General features: G+C 43.4%; 1 protein-coding gene across 1 annotated transcript; it reads left to right on the top strand.

Moving 5' to 3' along the window:
- The first annotated feature begins 4,413 nt into the window (after nt 1–4,413).
- Nucleotides 4,414–15,218, top strand: LOC134547295 (calcium/manganese antiporter SLC30A10-like). The gene is made up of 4 exons (XM_063391063.1): nt 4,414–5,416; nt 5,859–5,942; nt 9,409–9,645; nt 10,399–15,218. Exons 1-4 carry the CDS (start codon nt 4,903–4,905, stop codon nt 10,872–10,874), a joined length of 1,311 nt encoding a protein of 436 aa, XP_063247133.1. The 5' UTR covers nt 4,414–4,902; the 3' UTR covers nt 10,875–15,218.
- The last annotated feature ends 4,147 nt before the right edge of the window (nt 15,219–19,365 follow it).

The following is a 19,365-nucleotide window of genomic DNA, read 5'->3' as shown; positions in this document are numbered from 1 at the left end:
ACATGTTAAGTGAGACTAGCAGGATTCAGATTCAAAACAAGAAGAAGGCAATAGGCTGAGAGAGTTGAGGTTGTTCAGCCTGGAGAAGGGAAGGCTCTGGGGAGACCTTAAGGCACCTTCCATTATCTAAAGGAGCCCACAAGAGAGAAGGAGAGGGACTTTTTAGAAGGGCAAGTAGTGACAGCACAAGGGGGAATGGCTTCAAACTGGCAGAGGATAGGTTTAGATTAGAAATTGGGAAGAAATTCTTTACTCTGAGAGTGGTGAGGCACTGGAGTACATTGCCCAGAGAAGCTGTGGCTGCCCCATCCTCAGAAGTGTTCCTGGCCAGGTTGGATGGGGCTCTGAGCAACCTGCCCGTGTCTCTTCCTGTGGCAGGGAGGTTCCAAACTAAACTAAACTATGGTTCTTCTCACCACGAGAGGTGATGTGTGGAGCTTGTTTCCAATTGATGTTGAAGTCTGCATTGCTGAGTGAGAGGCTGGACTAGGGCATGAAAGAAAAATCCATTGAGGGATACTAGATACAGATATCTGGCTGAGGAACTCACTTGGGCTGAAAAAAATACTTGAAGAATAAAAGAGTATTAAGGGAAAGTATGATATATACTTATCCTGCTTTACTGTTATCTAAGCATCCCCTTATGGCCACAGGTGGGAACAGCCTCTTGGCTGCCAGTGGCTAAGTGTTAAAAACTGGTGATGTTGAATACTTAGACACATGGAGGTCTTGAAGCTTACAGGAGTGCTTTGCTTCTTTGGGGTTCAGAAGGGAAGTTTTCTTGTTTGTAATAATTTTAGGACTTCTGAAGGATTTTTCTGGATTATGTTCATGATTAGGATGAGGAAACTGCAGCGCTTCTAGCAGCATGGTAGCTGAAACTAAAGTTGGCAAATCATTCAGAAAACTAAGGTGCTGGACAATCTTTCCTGTACCTCCTAAGAACTTGTTCCAACTCAGCACAGTCAGAAATGAAGAGCCTGGTATATTTAGGCTGCTTTTTTGTTTAATAATGTGTAGCTTGTTCGGGCCATCTCAGGACTGGGTGAATAAGTGGAATCATAACATTCTACTGCTGAATGTCTACAGTCAGTGTAAAACACACACAGATGCCAGGCACACTGCAGAGCAATCATACACGTGGTTCCTTTCTTAAAAGATTTGAGACCACATGTTCCGACACTGCAGGTGGGTTAGTGCAGGCAGAATGGAAGTGGCAGAAAGGGGGAAGAGCCTGAGTGAAAACACTGATAATGAGGCCAGTGACTCCTATGTTCAGGATCATGGCTTGCTTTTGGACTGTGTGGAAGGAGAGCAAAGTGTAGAAGAGCTACAACAAATTTTATTCTGAAGATTCACTTGAATTAATCATTCTTATTATGGAAAGCAACAACTTATTGAAGGAAAATGATTAGGGTAACTTTGCTCACCTGGCAGTTTTAGGAGTCATTTGTCTTTAAGTGATTGTGGCATCTGGACAAAGAGGGACAGGGAGGTTTAGATGCATAGTGAGAAAAGTAAAAGCTTGGATATGCAAGAGGCCTCTGAGCAGCCTTAGTGCAAAGGGAAAGGCCCTTCCATGGATGAAGAGCTGGTCAGAGGATGTCCTGGTTTTGGCTGGGATAGTTCATTTTCTTCACAGAAACTGGTACAGCACTGTATTTTGGATTCAGCATGAGAAAAATATTGATAGCACTCTGATGTTTTAGTGGCTGCTGAGTAGTGCTTACTCCAAGTCAAAGACTTTTCAATTTTCCATGCTCTGTCAGTGAGGACCTGCACAAGAAGCTGAGAGGGAGCACAGCCAGAACAGGCAGGACCTGAATTGGTCAAAGGGATATTCCATACCACAGAGTCATTCTCAGAACATAAGCTGAAAGAAGTTGACCAGAAATCATTGCTCACTGCTAGGGGATGAGCTGGGCATCAGTCAGAGGATGGTGAACAACTGTTGGTGCATCACTCCATTCTTTGATTTATTTTTGGCTTGGTTTTGGTTTTGTAGATTTGTTTGTTTTTACTTTGCTTCAATTATTAAACTGCTCTTATCTCAACCCACAAGGTTTTTTAACACTTTTTTTTCTGATTCTCCTCCCTATCCTCCTGGGGGTGGGGGAGAGCAAGCTGCTGTGTGGCAGAGTTGCTGGGCTTAAACTGTGACAGAAAGCAGGAGTGAATGATCAGTTCCATAGAAATATATGCTAAATGTTCAGAACAGAAAAGTGAATCAAATGTGAGACCATACAGGGAAAGGATAAAGGGGGCAATCAGGATTTTGCTGATTTTGCTCCTCTGTATCTGTGTATCTCCTGTTCCCCTGAGTTTTGAAGACTCTGCAAGTTTGGTTCCCTCATCTCCCAAAGGTGTAGATGGGAACTGGAAACAGTCCAGACATGAATCTGTGGTCTGACCCAGCAGACACTGCTCTGTTCCTGTGTTGGTGTGTGGTTGTTCTGTGACAAGCAGATGGAGATGTGTGAGCTTGACAGAAGGAATAATCAGTGGATCAGCAGATCCAGTGTCAGAGCTGAGGCTCTGAACACATACAGTTTCTGACACCTTCAGACAGTCAGATGCAATTGTGCTCCATGTCAGAGGACTTAGTAACAGCCTTATTTGCTGAAAACAATATTTTCAACATTATTTCTTTGAAATAACTGTGATATTTTTGTGTTTTGAAGTGAGTTCAAGGGCTATGAAGCTTCCTTTTTTTTCAAGGAGAGTTGATGTATATTTTTCACAGGAGCATTAATGATGTTTCAGCTACTGTATTATGTCTTCCTAAAATAAAAGCCACTGGAAATTCCTTTCAATTCTATGAAGGTGCAATTAGCTGGGCTTCAGAGAGCTGTCTTTTTGTTTGTTTGTTTTGATTGTAAGTGAAGTGTCAGAGGCAGAGTTTCTATCATTAATTATAGTAAAGAAGATACACTCTGTCATTTTAAAATTTAGATGTGACTACTTAACTTCCTATAACTCATATTTTTCTTCTTATTGTTCTACCTATGTGCTTTTGATTTGGCACAATCATTAAGCATTTCTTATCCTATGTTGGTAGTTGTAATTCTAGAGCTGAAATGTGTGTTGATGTACATTATTATATTCTCTCCCACAGCTGTGTTTATTTTTATGGTAAGGTTCATTTCAATGCATTCACTTTTATGCATTTGTTAATTTGCATCTTGTGGGATATTGACTGTGTGAATCTCTGCTTAATTGGGAGTTGTGTGTTAATTCCTTGCAGGGGAGACTATCCCCTGAAAGGCTGCTCAAGTCCACTCCAGAGGTTACTACATTTCTTGGGTTCTGTACACAGAATTAGGTGAAATGGAGAGGCCTCATTTAAAAGATGTATTCAAGCAAGGGCTCAATCAACAGCAGTAACAATGCAATTGCTTCAGAGTTAGAACAAAGACGAAATTCCTGAGGTCCTTAAGGAATTTCTGGTTGTAGAGAACACTGTCTTAGGTAGGAGGGACAAGATAGCATTCCCTGGCTTTGCTGGTTTAAAATCTGACAGCAATGGGTGCCTTGTCGAGCGTGGTGAAACGTGTCATGTAGCACTTCAGTGTGAATTGTGGTTGCTGAAGTGGTACCTCAACACTGGTTTGCCTCTGGCATAGCTGAAATGCTCCAAACTCTCACAGGATAACATTTTAAGAACATAATTTTCTCTAGGTCTTACATATTTTATTTATTATTTTTGGGCTCAGTTCTGATACTGAGAGCCCCATAGTTGTGGATGACGTGATTTCACAGCAGCTCCTTTAGTTGCTCAATTTGAAATGATGCATTGGTGGCCCAGCTCTGTCCTTTTTCCATTTGCAAGTGGGACTGTCGTTTTTGCAAGAACTGTCACAAGATCAACAGCAACAAAACATCTACAAATAAAAGCTAGAGGTTTACTATCTTATCATGGTTCTTGTAAACTATCCTGTAGGTTAAAAAGTGCGTGCAATTATTTTTCTTGCAGAGTAGTGATAGATTTGTGAACACTAAGGTACTATTCTCATAGAATCATAAAATGTTAAGGGTTGGAAAGGACCTTCTAGATCAAGTTCTAACCCCTTGCTATGGGCAGGGACACCTCTCACTAGAGCAGGTCTCCCAGAGCCCCATCCAACCTGGCCTTGAACACTGACAGGGATGGGGCATCCACAACCTCCCTGGGCAACTTGTGCCAGTATCTTACCATCCTAAATTTTCCTCTTTCAGTCTGTCCCCATTACTCCTTGCTCTATAACTACCTTTCCTGGTGAAGAGTCCCTCTCTGGCTTCCCTGTAGCCCCCTTTCAAATACTGGAAGGCTGCTGTCAGGTCTCTCTACAATTTTCTCTTCTCCATGGTGAACAGCCCCAACATTCCCAGCCTGTCTTCATGGGTGAGGTGCCCCAGTCCTCTTTTCAGATTTGTGGCTCCTCTGGACTGGGTCCAACACGCCATGTTCCTCCTGTGTTGAGGTCATCAGATCTGCAGGTGGGGTCTCACCAGAGCAGAGTGGAGGAGAATCACCTTCACTCTTCTGGCCACGGTGCTTTGGGTGCAGCCCAGGACTCGCTTGGCTTTTGACACACCTTTCTGCAGGCTGGTGGCTGGAAATGAGCTGTCTCAGTAGATGGCACTCTGTCCTTTAGTTTGGCACTTTCGTCGCCAATAAAGCGCCAAAGGTCCGTAATTACCGGGTCCGCCGCTGGCACCTCACGGTCTCGGGGCGGCAGGGGCGCAGGCAGGGCGGCGTGGGGCGGCTCTGTGTGCCCCAGAGGGCCCTTCCCCGCCCGGGGCTGCCCGCGGCCGCTCCGTGCTCGGGCCCGGCGGCCCGGGCGGGGCGGGGCGGCGCCCTCGGGCGGGGCGGCGCGGCCGCCCTTATTGCGGAGCGTTAGCGGCCGGCGGCGCACGGCCGCCATGGGGCGGTACTCGGGCAAGACGTGCCGCCTCATCTTCATGCTGGTGCTCACCGTCGTCTTCTTCGTGGCCGAGCTGGTGTCCGGCTACCTGGGCAACTCCATCGCGCTGGTTTCCGACTCCTTCAACATGCTCTCGGACCTCATCTCCCTCTGCGTGGGGCTCTCCACCGGGCGCATCGCCCGCCGCAGCCGCCGCGGTCCCCGCGCCACCTACGGCTACAGCCGCGCCGAGGCGGTGGGAGCGCTCAGCAACGCCGTCTTCCTCACCGCCCTCTGCTTCACCATCCTCGTGGACTCCATCCTCCGCCTCGCCCGGCCCCAGACCATCGACGACGCCCAGCTGGTGCTCATCGTCGGCACCCTCGGCCTCGCCGTCAACGTCGTGGGGCTCCTCGTCTTCCAGGACTGGGGCTCCTGCTGCCGCGGGCGATGCCCGTGCCGCCGGCCGCCCGCGGCCGCCGCGCTGCGGGACGTGCCCGGGGCCGCCCCGGACGGCGAGGAGGATGAAGCAGGTGCCTCTCGGCTGCGCTTCGCCTTCCCCTCGTGTCCCGCATCTCTCCCCGCCCCTCCCTCCCTTCAGCGTCCCGCTCACCCTCCCGCACCCTTCCCCATCCCCTCTGGCCCTCTCGTTTTCCCTCGGGACCCGCCGAGCTGCCGGCCCAATGCTCTGGGCCCTTTCAGAGCCCCAGGGCCGCCCGTGGGCCCCGGGGGTTTCGCTGAGCTCGCTCAGGACCCGCTGCCTCTTTCACCTTGTACTTTACCCCGGGCTGCTGGGTGTCCCCTCGGGAGGGGGGAAGGAGGCGCTGCCCAGGGAGCTGCATGGGAAATGTTTTGGCTTGTGCTTGTTTTTGTTTTTCTTCTTGTCATCTGTGAAGTAAGTTGGTTTTGAGAAGGTTGATGTTTTTTCTGTTTGTAGAACTTATACACAACACAGCGTTTCTTCTTTGAATGCAGGTGATTCACCAAATGACCAAAAGAGCCCTGAAAAGGGGTCTGAGAAGAAAAAAGAGAAAAAGTCTGAAGCCTTGAACATCAGAGGTATGGCATAGGCGTCATACTGCTAATGTTAAATTAACTTTATTTTTAAGTTTAATATTTATTTTTATTGTTTGATTTTTTTTTTAATTTTTAAAACACTTTATGGCTTCTATTTCAGATTTACATGCACACCCACAAATACCAGTAGGAAAGGGAGAAGTCCAGGACTCCTCTGTGTAATGGGATCCAGTTATCTCTAGCAGAAAGATTTTGATTTTGTGGAATAGCATGAGTAGTAACAAAATAGTGTCATGCTGATTTGGCTTTGAGTGTGCTTACATTTTGATTTTTATTCTTAGAATAGTGCAGCTGAACATTTGGAAAGGACACAAACCCTGTTGCACCAAGCTCAAGTCATTAGAGGCTTTACAGGAAGGTAATACAGGGAGCTATGAGGTGCATCTTTGAATGTCACTGATGTAGTAGCTGAGCAGTTTTCAGCCTTCAAATGCTTTTGGGCAGAAAACAGAAATCCTTCTAAATCCCAGGTTGACAATGTTTTGTTGTCAGCATAAGGGAAAGGGTTCTGAAACCGGTGCTTCAGCATGGTGTTTTTGCAGGTGTGAACTCATCCCTGTGAGAGCGTGTGACAGGATCAGCCCTTCCCATGGCTGTAATTTGGCAGGTCTCTGGGAATCTGTGGAGTGAAACATAAAGCTACTCCTAGGAATAAATTACCCACGTGTCACTCCCTGTCTGTGTGTTTCTATGCATATGCATTTATGTACCTGCTCTGAGCAGAGCCAAAAGCAAATGTCTTTGGGGATATGAAATATTGAGTTTGTCCCCAAGGAAAGTATTGTCAGAAACCTCAGCCAGAACAGTAGTTTTGGGTTTCTCGTGGTCATTGATCAGCAGCTGACATTTCCCCAAGGTTGTGTGAGCTTGCTTTGCATGAATTCAGCTTGAGAGGCCAATGTGGCAGTCAGGCACTTGGATTTGCTGGGATTTTTTTGTGTCTGTCTTTCAAAAGTGTTTGCAGAGCTGCATAAATGCACCTGTAAAGGAAGATGCTTTGGACAGTCAAACCATGTGCTAGAGCCACAACACTTGCTTGAATGTCTAGAAGTTGTTGTCACTGGATATTATGGCATTTTAGTGGTAAGATTATTGGAATGATCAGGATGAGCAAACTGTCACACTTGGGGATGGGGGAGAGAAGAGTAAGGAACCAATTAGTTTAGAGAAGGCCTTGCTTGCCTGAACCACAGTGCTTAGGTATAAAGATGCTGGAAGCTTTCAAAAATGTCTGATGGGTAAGGGGTGTTGTGGCAGTTATATTAAGATCCGTTCATCTTTGATTTTTAAAAAGAAATTCTTAAGTGTCACTTTAGTATGTCACCTTTGCTAAATCTATTTTTATTGTCCTTATAAATATTCCTTGCTTCTGTAGTCATAAAGATATACGTCTTCAAAATTCTGATTCAATCCATTCTTTTCCTTTTAAATTAGTTACAAGCTGTACTTACTTCATAGTCACTTGGCAAAAAATTCTTTTGTTGTGGAACTGGAGCCTCCCTGAAAAACACGGCTGGACAAAACAGATTGGTAGAGGAATGGCTTCCTTGATTTTATAACTGATAGGAAGAGGAATCCACAAATTCTACCTGGCAGGATTAATTATTATAGTGTGAAATTATTCCTATTACTGCTTGAGCATATGCAGAGTAGTTCAGTTAGACTTTGGAATGCAAGCTGTTGGAAACTGCTACCTATGGTCTTACCATACTGACTTCATTTAGTAAAAATTCATTTTTCCTTCCAGCTTTGGGATATATAATCACAGCTTTGGGATTTGATAGGGAAATGGATACATTTCTGTCTGAACCCTAATTCTGTGATGCATTACCAGGATTATGTATTAATGATATTAAGAATGTAAAGTAAACATTTTTCCAAATTCCGTGTTTTCAATTACTAATTAATCAAAATTCTGGCATAGTTAGTTTGTTTTTTTTTTTCCTTAACTCTGAAGAAGGCTTCTGAAACATTTTCCTGTTCTTTATAAGCTGTGCTCTCTTGTTAGTTGCCTGGGCAATGCAACTGCATCCTGCCTGTCCCTCTTGTTAGTGCAACAGCTGATAGCCCATGCTGAATCAGGACTATTTGTAAATGAAAAGGAAACACTGCAACACTGTTAGGAGGAGTAAAACCCCGTGGTAGTCTGCCAAATGGGGCAGAACATGCCTGACTCCAGCATAAAGAGCTGGACTCACCAGGAGCTTGTACTTTCTTATCTGACCCAAGTGATTTGGAGGAACTCCAGAGGTTGTGGCCTTCATTTCTCACACAGATCAAGGTGCGTGCACAGAGCTGGCAAGAAACAGCAGCATGGGCAGAGTTCTAGGACTAATCCAGCACCCAGCATCCTCAATACTCTTTCCTGTGTTGTTAGTGAGTTTTGGGGGAGCCTTTTACAGCTTCTCACTTGAAAGTGTATGTGATAGGGTTTTTAAAAAGAGATGGTTCATTTTCTTCTCTCACAGCCTCCAAACAAAAAGTATTGACAAAGAAGTTCACTTCCTATAGAGAGAGATGTTCTGAATTCAGGCATGGGTTGGAATAAAATCTGAGTCTGAGCAGTAAAAACGAACAAAACTGGTGTTTGAGCAGTGATGGGAAGAGGGAATTTTATGTAGAGTAGTAAAAAGAAAAGGAAGAAAAAGGCATTGCTTGGATTATTGTAACTCTATAGCAGGACGACTGCTTTGGTCATTGTAGTTTAAAGAGCAACTAAATACGTTACTGCACGAGCCTGTGTTGTGTCTTTACCTTTTGTACAAAACCATCTTTATAAGGTGTAAAAAGAGGTACCCAGCATTCCTCTCAGAGTAGTCCAGGCACTAAACCATGTGACTGACTCTAGGACCAGATTCTGATTTTTGGTAGGTCTGGAGCCTAGTAGTATTGATGGAACAAGGTTTAATATGACTGGTAATCAAGTTTGATCTAAAAATTGGAGTTTGAGGGTATTTGGAGCCAGCTTAGATTTCACTTAGGCAATTTTTCAGATTTCATTACTGTCACAGAAACTGGTGGGGGAAGATAACTGTTATTGGGGGTGGTCTGCAGCTCTCAACTTCCAGGGTAGGATGGATAGATTTAGTTTTCAATTTTTAATTTAGATTTAATGTGCCAGGATCTGTTAATAATCTTCATGCATTAAAGCAAGCAGGTTTTGTGTTACCATGGCATTGCAGTTGGATAGCAGTCGCTAGCATATCCTACGTGCTTAATAATGCTTCCCACTCAATCAGCAGTGCTTCAGAGTCAGTATTTCCCTTGCTGTTTTTTCCAGAAGCTATCACTGAAAACTTTAGTTATGATATTAATGGCTGGCATTCTTCATGTCAAGTGGAACATACTTGAGAAACGCAGCATTACACCTCCCTCTAGAAAAAAAAACGAAACAAAGCAAAAAACCCCAAACCCTCCCCACTAATGGAAATTGTGCCATTTGTTTCAGGTGTTCTTTTGCATGTTATGGGAGATGCACTTGGGTCTGTAGTCGTGGTAGTTACTGCTACGATCTTCTACCTACGTCCTCTGGGGAATGCTCCGTGCAATTGGCAGTGCTACATTGATCCAAGCCTGACTATAGTTATGGTGTTCATCATCTTGTCTTCTGCATTCCCACTTATAAAGGAGACCGCAACTATTTTGTTGCAGATGGTCCCCAAAGGTGTTGATCTGCAACTATTGAGTAAGTCAAATTTGTTGTTGAAATGCTGTTAATCTTAATGGTGTATTTCCATGTATATGTTATTTGTGGAATGACATGTTTGGATTATTTACTCATAATAGCTCTAAAGTCTCAAGAACTGTAAGAAATAGTCACATGCCTGTGTCCTAGCAACATGACTCAAATCTCTCTGGATTAGTTAAAGCATGCATTTTGAGAATGTGGTACTCCAACAATACATCAAACGTACCAGGTCTTGAGCTGTTAATGCTTTGTGCGGGTTATTTGTGAAAGAAACAACTTTGAGTTACAATCTTTTACAACCCTTCTGAAAGGACTGCTTCTGAAAAGCTTCTAAAACATCTTAGAATTTCCATGAAGGCTGATTAACTTTGTAGCTCTTAGGTGCTGTTCATACTGGTTAATTGTGGGGTAACACTGGGTATTTCTGGAATTCTGTCGTGCTCAGGGATTAAAGAAACCAGAAGATGTGGGATCTCGATGGAGGAAGTGATGCTGTACTATTTCCTCTGTGAACAGCTGGTAAATTTTCATTAGGGACCCTGAGGGACTGGTGAATCCTAAGGGAAAGGTGCCATGTTCATCACCAGGAGGCTGAACTGAAGGCAGCTGGGAGCAGACACATTGTATCAAGTATATCTCTTCTGAAATGATAGTTTTGACACTTCTGCTTTTGGATAGGGCACCTAGTGAGACAGCAGATAATTAGGCAGTTCACCAAAGCCCCTGACACCTTTCCCTTTTGTCTTGCAGCTGACAGACTGGCTCGTGTGCCAGGGGTTAGCAGCCTCCACGAGGTGCACGTCTGGGAGCTCGCAAGCGGGAAGAACATCGCCACTCTTCACATCAAGTGCCAAACCCCTTCCGATTACCAAGATGCTGCTCACAAAATACGGGAGGTTTTCCACGAGGCAGGAGTCCATTCTGTGACCATCCAGCCCGAGTACACTGACCACAAGACCTCACATCTGCTGTGCAGCTCACCCTGCATCTCCACAGCCTGTGACTCTCACCTGTGCTGCAGCCAGAGGGAGCCCCCCCGGGCTGAAACCAATGGCTACATGGACAAAAGTGAGAGCTCCCTCTCTGCACAGCACAAAGACAATGGTTCCAGGAAAAGTGACATTGAAATCCCTATGGAGGACCCAGTGGCAGAGGACAGGGTGAAAAGCGTGAACAATCGTGACGTGTCCGATGACAAATCACAGTCGGGTGGTACACGATTCTAGGCAATTGGCTCTGCTCTGTGTCCTGTTCTCATGGAGCAAACATATCCTGGCTGGGAAGGGGGGCACTGGTGGTTGTAGCTGAAGTTGGCGTGGCAAAACGATTTCTGTGCTTTAGCTGTAAACCAAAATACGCCTAAAACCCCCTTGTACCTGAACTAAGGATTAAGATTTGCACCGAGGCTGTTGCATTTGTGTTTTTGTGATGCAGCCTTACCCAGTTCCTTACCAAACGAAGGCTGAATTCCTACTATTAGAGTGGATGGGGTGTATCGCTCTGTCTGCACTGATGTTTGCAGTTCATGGCCAGTAGCCCTGGGAAAGAACCTCTGGCCTTTCCTGCTGGAGTGAGCTGTTTCTTGAAAGCCCTGTGGCCAGTTAATGATTGTCCTGGGCTGGAGTACTGTATATTTATAAAGGGCTTCAGTAGAGATGCTTTACTGATCCTCAAGCCCCATTTTTGCATGGACAGTTCATTTTTAACAGTAACAATTCTGGCCAGTGGAGTTTGTGAATGAAATTAAGAGTGTCTGAGGGGAAGCACTCAGGAATTTTGACTTGTGTTATTTTCTTGATTGACTCCTGTATTTAGGGACAGAGGAGAAGCTGGTCTTGCTTCTCTACAAGTAATACTGGAGTCCCAGCCTAATCACAGATGAGTGTGCTAAGGAATAGACTGCTTGTCATGAAAGCAATCAAGTACCTACTAACGTTGTCTGTACTGATTCTATCAAATGGAAATGCAGGCAGTCATCCAATTAACTTTTGTATTTTTCACTGTTATGATTGTACAACTCAGTCTTTTAAAATTCTTATTATCCTTTCCCTGACAACACAAGTTCCAAGAGCCATGGTCTTATTTCATCATTGTGCAGGATGATTGCATTATCTTTTACACTGAGTCTGTCATTGTTCATGCTGAATAAATAAGCTACAATTTATTATGAACAGTTGAAATTCTGCTATTCTATTATTAAGGCATAATTTAGTAGTGTATTAATTAAGGAAGCACCTTTAAAGTCTTGTATGCAGTATTATCACTTAGAGGGAGCTTTAAAAAAATGAAAGCAGGAATATTTTCCTGGTTTAGTCTCAATCATTTCTTGTTGGCTGGTTTTGAAGGTCATGATGCCTTGAATCCCACCCTCTGCCCAAAGGTGTATCTCAAAGTGTATTTAGTGAAGTAGTTCACTGTCTTTTTGCTGCTTGCTCTTTCTGAAGGTATGCAAGGGTGCTCTAAGGAAAACAAGGTGATGTGCCCTGTCACCAGAGCTTGATTTCAGTCAGGTATGTTCCACAGAGGGAAGGGGAAACCCACTACTCAATCCACACTGAGTCTAGTGCTCAGTCTCCCTGGTTATGCAGATCAGGTCCAGAAGATCCCAAATATATTTTGTTGGCAAAAGCAGCCTTTCAATGGTCTGTGTGGCCTGGACAGGCTATTTTATCCATTTATTCACAGACACCTTTGTAAAATAGAGGTGTCTTTACCTCAGTGACACCAGCAGAAAGGGTAAATTGATTTCCAGCCTGGGCTGAGAAAATACCAGGACCTCCTTGTACAGATGGCTTAAAAGCAGCCTACTCCTTATTAATAAAGATGATTGCAATAATTCAATGAATATTAAAACACACAGCAGGATATTTTACTGCTTGGAATGTACTATTTCCTGAAGCACTGATTTTAGTCTACATAGAATATTTCTAGAATTATAGTTACAACTTTTAAACAGATTTTTTGATGAATTAAGGTATTTTATACCATTTCATTGTAAGTTTGTATCATATAAATTAACCTATTTGTTAATATAATTAAGAGCTTGATCCTCCAGGCTCTTTGATTCCATTGGCAGCAGCAGGATCTTGCTTGGCAGTTATTGCACGAGTTAATGTAAATCAGGAAGCATTGTAAGTAAGAATCACTCCGTCTTTTAAAAGCCTGTGCCATGAAGTAAGACAGCCCTTTCTTCTGTTCTTTTTTTTTCCCCTCTTTATTTTCATCTATGATGATGCTTAGATGTAAATAGTGAATATATTTATCGTGTTTTTGAGAACTGGAATAGAAATCTCCCAAAATAACAACCAAGTCTATGGGAGAGCCTTCGTCCCAGATATCCTCTAAAACAAGCACCATTTCAGAATTATGCATAATTATTTGTATCTTAAATCAGGTAATTTGAGATGTATATATGTGTATATATATATATATATATACATATTTCATTAAATGGTTGAAAGCAGGAATGGCATTATTTACTCTGGGATTAAAGAAAACTAGTATGTGTGATGTTAGGGCATTTGTTAAAATGCACAATTTTTATTCTTCCAGTGTTAAAACCATGGCTATGTATTTTTAAAACTTAAAAGTGTTGTAACGTGAAAACACAATGAAATAACATTCTTAAACTTTATCTTCTCTTGTCTGGTTGAATGTACTGTAACTGCTGCCTGTGAATAAATGGGAAAATACCAGGAATTATAGAAATCTTCATAGATTTTGACATAATAATGAGACATTTTAATTTTGCTTTATTACTTAAGCAAGCAAGAGCAGAGCTATGTTATTTTTGAGATAAACCTTGCTTTTTTTGTGTGTTGGGACTTTCAGGGTATTCAACTAAGGTTTCTGACCAGCATCTTTGCCCTCATTTGGGCAGCAAAATATTTTTCTCCTGTACTGTGCTTCCGCTCTCTAATTCTGTGGCAGACTTCATTCCAATCCTTGTGTATTTTGTATTGGAGTATTTCCCTTCAGTTCTTGGCATATTTCTTCTAATTCTGTTGAAGCAGGCTTTCCTCACTTTGAGATACAGTATATTTCTATGTTAGCCCTTTTCTATGGGCATTTGTTCTAAATTCAGTTTTGTAGTCTATTGCACTGTCATAAAAGCTCTGTTCTGGCCTCTTTAGCTGAATTAGTTTTCCTCCCTGACAAATGCAGGTTGATTGTGCTGCTCTGTCCTCTTCAAGCACTGCCTTATGATTGTCTATCTTGGTTTTTGGGTTCTCTTGCAACAGTTGTCCCTTCTATCTATTGCTGCTGGTGGCAAAGGAAATCTGTTTAAATTATGTGTGACTTTCAGCTGGTGGATGTGATCCATGGCCAGTCATACCTGTGACCTAGTAGGATGATGAAGCCTTTGCTAGGCTTGCCAGATCATTCTGCAGTAAAAGTGAAACCTGGAATAAGTTAACATGACACTGAAAGCAAAAGCAATTTAAGGGCCTTCATCAGTTGTGTGCCTTTTCTTAAAGGGAATCAATTCTTTGTCACCTTTTTGTACGTGCCAAAAGTGTCAATTTGATTTTTAATTTTTTTTTTCTTCTGAAGCCCTCTAAATGCAGGTGTTGCCTTTACTCTTAGTTATTAAGAAAACTGCTGCTATTTTCAGGAGTATTGCCTTTGTTTTGCCAGTTTTCAGCTGACTTCCTTTTCCTTGTCTTTTTTACAATACTTACCTTGACTCATAGTGCAAGTGTGTTTTATATCATTGTCTCTTCAATAAAGCAGAATGGTTTTAATAGCCTAGTCATGGTGATCTACCAATAATGCAGTTTAGAAATACCTTTATTTTTTATTGCACTGGTTTCAGTTTTGCACTCCATTCTATTAAAATAGATCCACTTTCTGGTTTTGCTATGTGATGTACCTTACCATTGCAAACCAGTTTTTGACCTTCTTTACTTTTTTCCTATTCTTTCCCTCTCCCATTCCTGATTATAATGCTTACTGTCCTGAATACTCCCTTTTATTCTGAACTTTGAAGGGAATATTCCAGCACCTGAATTTTTCCCAAAGAGAAGTTCACTACCCAAGTTCTATGGATGGCTTGATGTGAGCTACTCTGAGGACTATTTTGTGTCCTGTGGTCTGTGTAGAAGTGCTATCTAAGTATGAACACATGTCTTTATGCATAATTAAATTCTTTATAAACACTCTACCTGAATCAACTTCTTAAGAAAGCTGCATTTCTAAACCTGATAAGGTATAATGAAATCAGGAGGGTTTATGAGTCATTCCTTAACATCTTGGGGGAAATCTTGGTAAAAGATAATTCAAAAGCTATAAGCATTCCTATAAGTTCTACTACTTACTCTGCTGTACAGTGGAAGCACTTTCTACGTTAAATACTTTATTTTAACAGTGATACCTTGATGTGAGGATGTCACTGTAGAAGATTGTTACATTTATGGAGCTGTGTTGCTTAAAAGTTTCCTCCCGTTTTTCTGTTCCTCATGTGATTTAATGTGTCAAAATGTAATTTCCATGATTGCTGAATCTCACTGTGGTTTTATTAACCATTAGTGAGAAATGACCTAAAGTTTTAGGTACAGCTATATTTTTATCAAAATGAGGTTTGAATGTCTTGTAAATAAAGTGTATTTTTAAATAAAATTTTGTTCTGAGCTTGATGTGTGCTAGCAATAGGAAGCTTGTGTCTCTGGATAATTTTAAGACATTTGTATGAGTTAAATTTGTTCTCATCCTGTGAGACAGTTGATGTTGCAAATTGTGTATGTATTTAGAAGAAAATGTCATCAATACTCAAAAACTTTTCTTCTGTAAGCAGCCTTGCATTTTGCCACTTGGAGAAAGTTAAATGAGTATATTGTGATTCTCACTCTGGGTTTCATGACCTGAATGCATATGCTAGAAATTGGATGTCTAACTCTACAAGTTAGATGCTCTTTTCAGAGCAACAATCCTGGAGGTGCCCTCAGACGTTTCTCTCTTCTTAGCATCAGGATCAGGTATCTGCCAACTGGCCCCTACCCTGTTGTGTCCAATTCTCCAGTTGTTCATGTCCCTACTTACTTAGTGAACAATAATCAGTAAGGAGGCAGTGGTCATTGTGCTTGGCTTTTGGGATTTTTTATTCTTTGGTCCTGTCTGAGTGGCAGATGCTACATAAATGCTCCATAAGAAAATCAGTTCACGTTTGGCCAATATATTGCCTGTGCTTTTGTGTGTGGTTGGTGTTACTCAGCTTGTAGATGATGGACGACAAGTGATTTGGAAGGCAGAACTGAAAAACTTTTAAAGCAATTTCTAACAAAATCAAAATTATACACAGATTCATAGAATGTTAAGGGGTTGGAATGGACCTTAAGCATTTAGTCCTACCCCTCCTGCTGTGTGCAGGGATATCTCCCGCTAAACCAGGTTGCTCAAGGCCTGCCTAACTCAATTTCGACCTCCAGGGTTGGGGCACACACATACTCCCTGGGCAATCTGTTTGAGTGTCTAGTCACCCTCACAGTAAATAATTTCTTCCTAATATCTAATCTAAATTTCCCCTCTTTCAATTTGTACCCATTATTCCTTGTCCTATCACTGCAGTTCCTGAGGAAGAGTCTCCCTCTGGCTTCCCTGTAGCCCCACGTCAGATACTGGAAGGCTGCTATGAGGTCTCTCCACAACTTTCTCCTCTCCATGATGAACATCCCCAACATTGTCAGCCTGTCTTCACAGGTGAGATGGTCCAGTCCTCCTGTCAACTTTGTGGCCTCCTCAGAGTTGTTCCAACAGCTCCACGTCTTTCATGTTGGGGTCACCAGATCTGGATGCAGCACTGCAGGTGGGGTCTCACCAGAGCAGACCAGAGGGGGAGAATCCCTTCCTTTGACCTGCTGGCCACGCTGCTTTGGATGCAGCCCAGGGTACCTTTTGCTTTCTGGGCTGCAAGCACATATTGCCAGTTCTTGCTGAATTTTTCATCCACAATCACCTCCAAGTCTTTCTCTACATGGCTGCTCCCAACCACTTCCCTGCCTGGCCTGTGGGTGTGTCTGGGATTGCCGTGACCCAGGTGTAGGACCTTGCAAAGGAACAGTTCCCCCTCTACACACAGTGACATGAGGCACCTGAAATTCCAGGACTTCTCTACAAAGAGGCCTTTATCTTGTATCTCAGTCCTTTTGGAGCAGAAGGTGTTTCTCCACCTTAGAGGGCTGCTGCTGTTTTGGCACTTTTGTACTCTCCAAGGAGACACAGAAATAGGATGAGTTTGGGCTGGATGTGGTAGACTATGTTTTTAAAAACAGCTTCCAAGAAAAAGTCCACAATCGGTATAACTTCTTATGCATTCAATAATAGTTTATGCAAAACATTTATGCATTCCAGTTATAATATATAGTTGCAATTGCAGTTTGTGTTTTTTTCCAAATGTGTGGTTTAAACCCACACCATTCTGCATGGACATTTTAGGTGGCTGCTATGGATTCCCTACAAATGGGTGCATGTCTATCTGCTGAGGGAAAGTGCTTTCTGATCTGGTGGAAATCTTGTTCTGACCCAAAGCTGTAGTGAGGAGTGAGGAAATAAGAGTGATCACAAATGGGGGATGAAGGGTCAGTTAAATTCTCTGGCAAATTTAGAATATGCTTGGGGGCAGTTAGTGAATCTTCCAGTTAGGATAAAGTGGAGGTTCAGTAAAACAGAGTAGGAAATATGCAGTGAAATGCCAATGGAAATGAATGAGGTATTCATCAGGGATGAGTAAGCCCCTATCTCTTCAAGGACACAAGCTTTGCCCTCTGATTCAAATATGGAATTTATCGTTGAGTCTTAGTTGTATCTTACAGGCAGAGAGTTACTTTGCTATAAATGGTAGCTGGAAAAGCATAATTGCAATGCTTACCATCAGCTCTCTAGAGAGCCACTGGGGATTTGTGGTTGAACTTGTCTCTGTTGAAGTGACACTGGCTGTCTGATGAAAGAAGCCCATATCTTGGTCAATAGTGATAGCAGGCATTTGAACGTGAATTGTTATCAACTGCCTGTATGTTAGTCAATCAATTGTACCTGGGGACATTCCCAGGCACAGAGAGCAGCCGGCACACAAAAGCTTGTATCTATGCTAGGAAGATACTCTGGGAGAGGATGGCTCCCTGCTGAGGGCCAGCTCAGATTAAGTCCTTGGCTCTGGACTGTGCCTGGGAATGGCTGGGAGAACAGTAACTGGAGTGGGCTGTGAAATGCTTGAACACCTTACAAGCACAGATGATCGTGGTTCATTCCCAGTTTTGGTTTAATTTGCCAATATTGATGAAGGCCTTGGTCCCTGAGCCTCCACTCTGCTTTGCAAGATAGCAGAACCTGCAGGTAGAAAAGGAGATGGAGGCTGCTGGTGGTTTCTTGGGCTCTAGGGTGGAAAGGATTCCTGTCTTTCCTTTGCATCAGTGCACAGGGCAAGCTGGGTGGGGAGAGGCTGCCCTGATCAGCAGTGCAGTCAGCAGATAACGCTATCACCCCAGCTGCTTGCATGGCTCTGGAAATGAAAGGTGCAAGGCAAGTGGCACGTTCGATATGGTGCTGCCCTTTGCTTTACCTCCTTCCAGTCCTAGTACTTTCTTTTTTTTTTTTTTTTCAGTGTTCACCCATGTTTAATAAAGTTCTGTGTCTGTTTAACCATACATTGCTGACCACCCAGTGGTGAGGAGGTGGAAACAGTGGTAAAGAGGCTTCAGGGTACATGTGGGGAAATAACCCAGTGATGATTTTATACATGACACAGTAGGTCCACAGCCTAGAGTACAGAAAATTTTGCAAGTATAGGATTGCATAATTCAAGAAGTAGAAAGCAATCCTTTTTTAATAAACATCTTAAAAATCTGCCTTGTGAAAAGCATCTGATGTGGATGAGCCAATCCACCAAGCTATAAACCAGGAAGTACAACTGGCAGTGGGAAATCAGCACAGTGAATGCCATGACATCTTGCAGAGCAGCATTCTCTTTAATTAGCTGTTTCTTTTTAGAGTTCCCATATGAAGTAGGGATGGTAGCCTTTCTGCATACCCCAGTTTCCTTTGGTCACAGAAACTGGTCACAGGAAGTGTTTTTTTATGGCTGGGCTTTAAGTGCCCAGCAGCATGCAGGGCCTACGTTGTGAACAAATACCTACCAGCAGCACAGTACCTGCAGCTCTTTGTGCTGGTTGGTGCACACTTCAAACAATTGCCCCCAAATGATTTGGGTGACACTGTCATCTGAGGACCACCCATGAACACATCTGGTGTGTAATTTCTAGGAGTGCAAGAGGGTGTTCAGTGAGGCCCATATTCAGCAAGGCCAGTCTGGGTGTAGCTCGATAACTCATGAGAGGAGGGGAGAATCACAGCCCCCGAGGGCTTTGCATGGTGCTCAGGGAGCTGCCCCCCAGCCCTCACTGAGGAGGAAGAAGCTTCTCCCCCACAGACATGGGGGAGAAGGCCAGTGGTGGATCATCTGCTCCACATGCCTGTGCCTGTGCCGTGGCAAAGGGACACTGTGCATCCCCCAGATAAGCTGTGGATGGGGTGGGATCAGCTGTTGATGGGGAAGGGTTTGCTGAGGCTTTCAGAGAGGGAGGAGCGGGAGCCTGGGGACCTCCCTCAGCAGCCCCCACAAATCCTGTTCTCTTAGTGCCACATGTGCTTTCCAGCTTAGTTTCTGAGACCATCTAGAAGGCGGCAGTGGTGTAGGCATCTTTCTGCCTCCTACTCCTGAAGCTT

Source organism: Prinia subflava, chromosome 2 (assembly GCF_021018805.1).
Source record: "Prinia subflava isolate CZ2003 ecotype Zambia chromosome 2, Cam_Psub_1.2, whole genome shotgun sequence".
Taxonomy (NCBI): Eukaryota; Metazoa; Chordata; class Aves; order Passeriformes; family Cisticolidae; genus Prinia; species Prinia subflava.
This window is presented reverse-complemented; position numbering and strand designations above follow the sequence as displayed.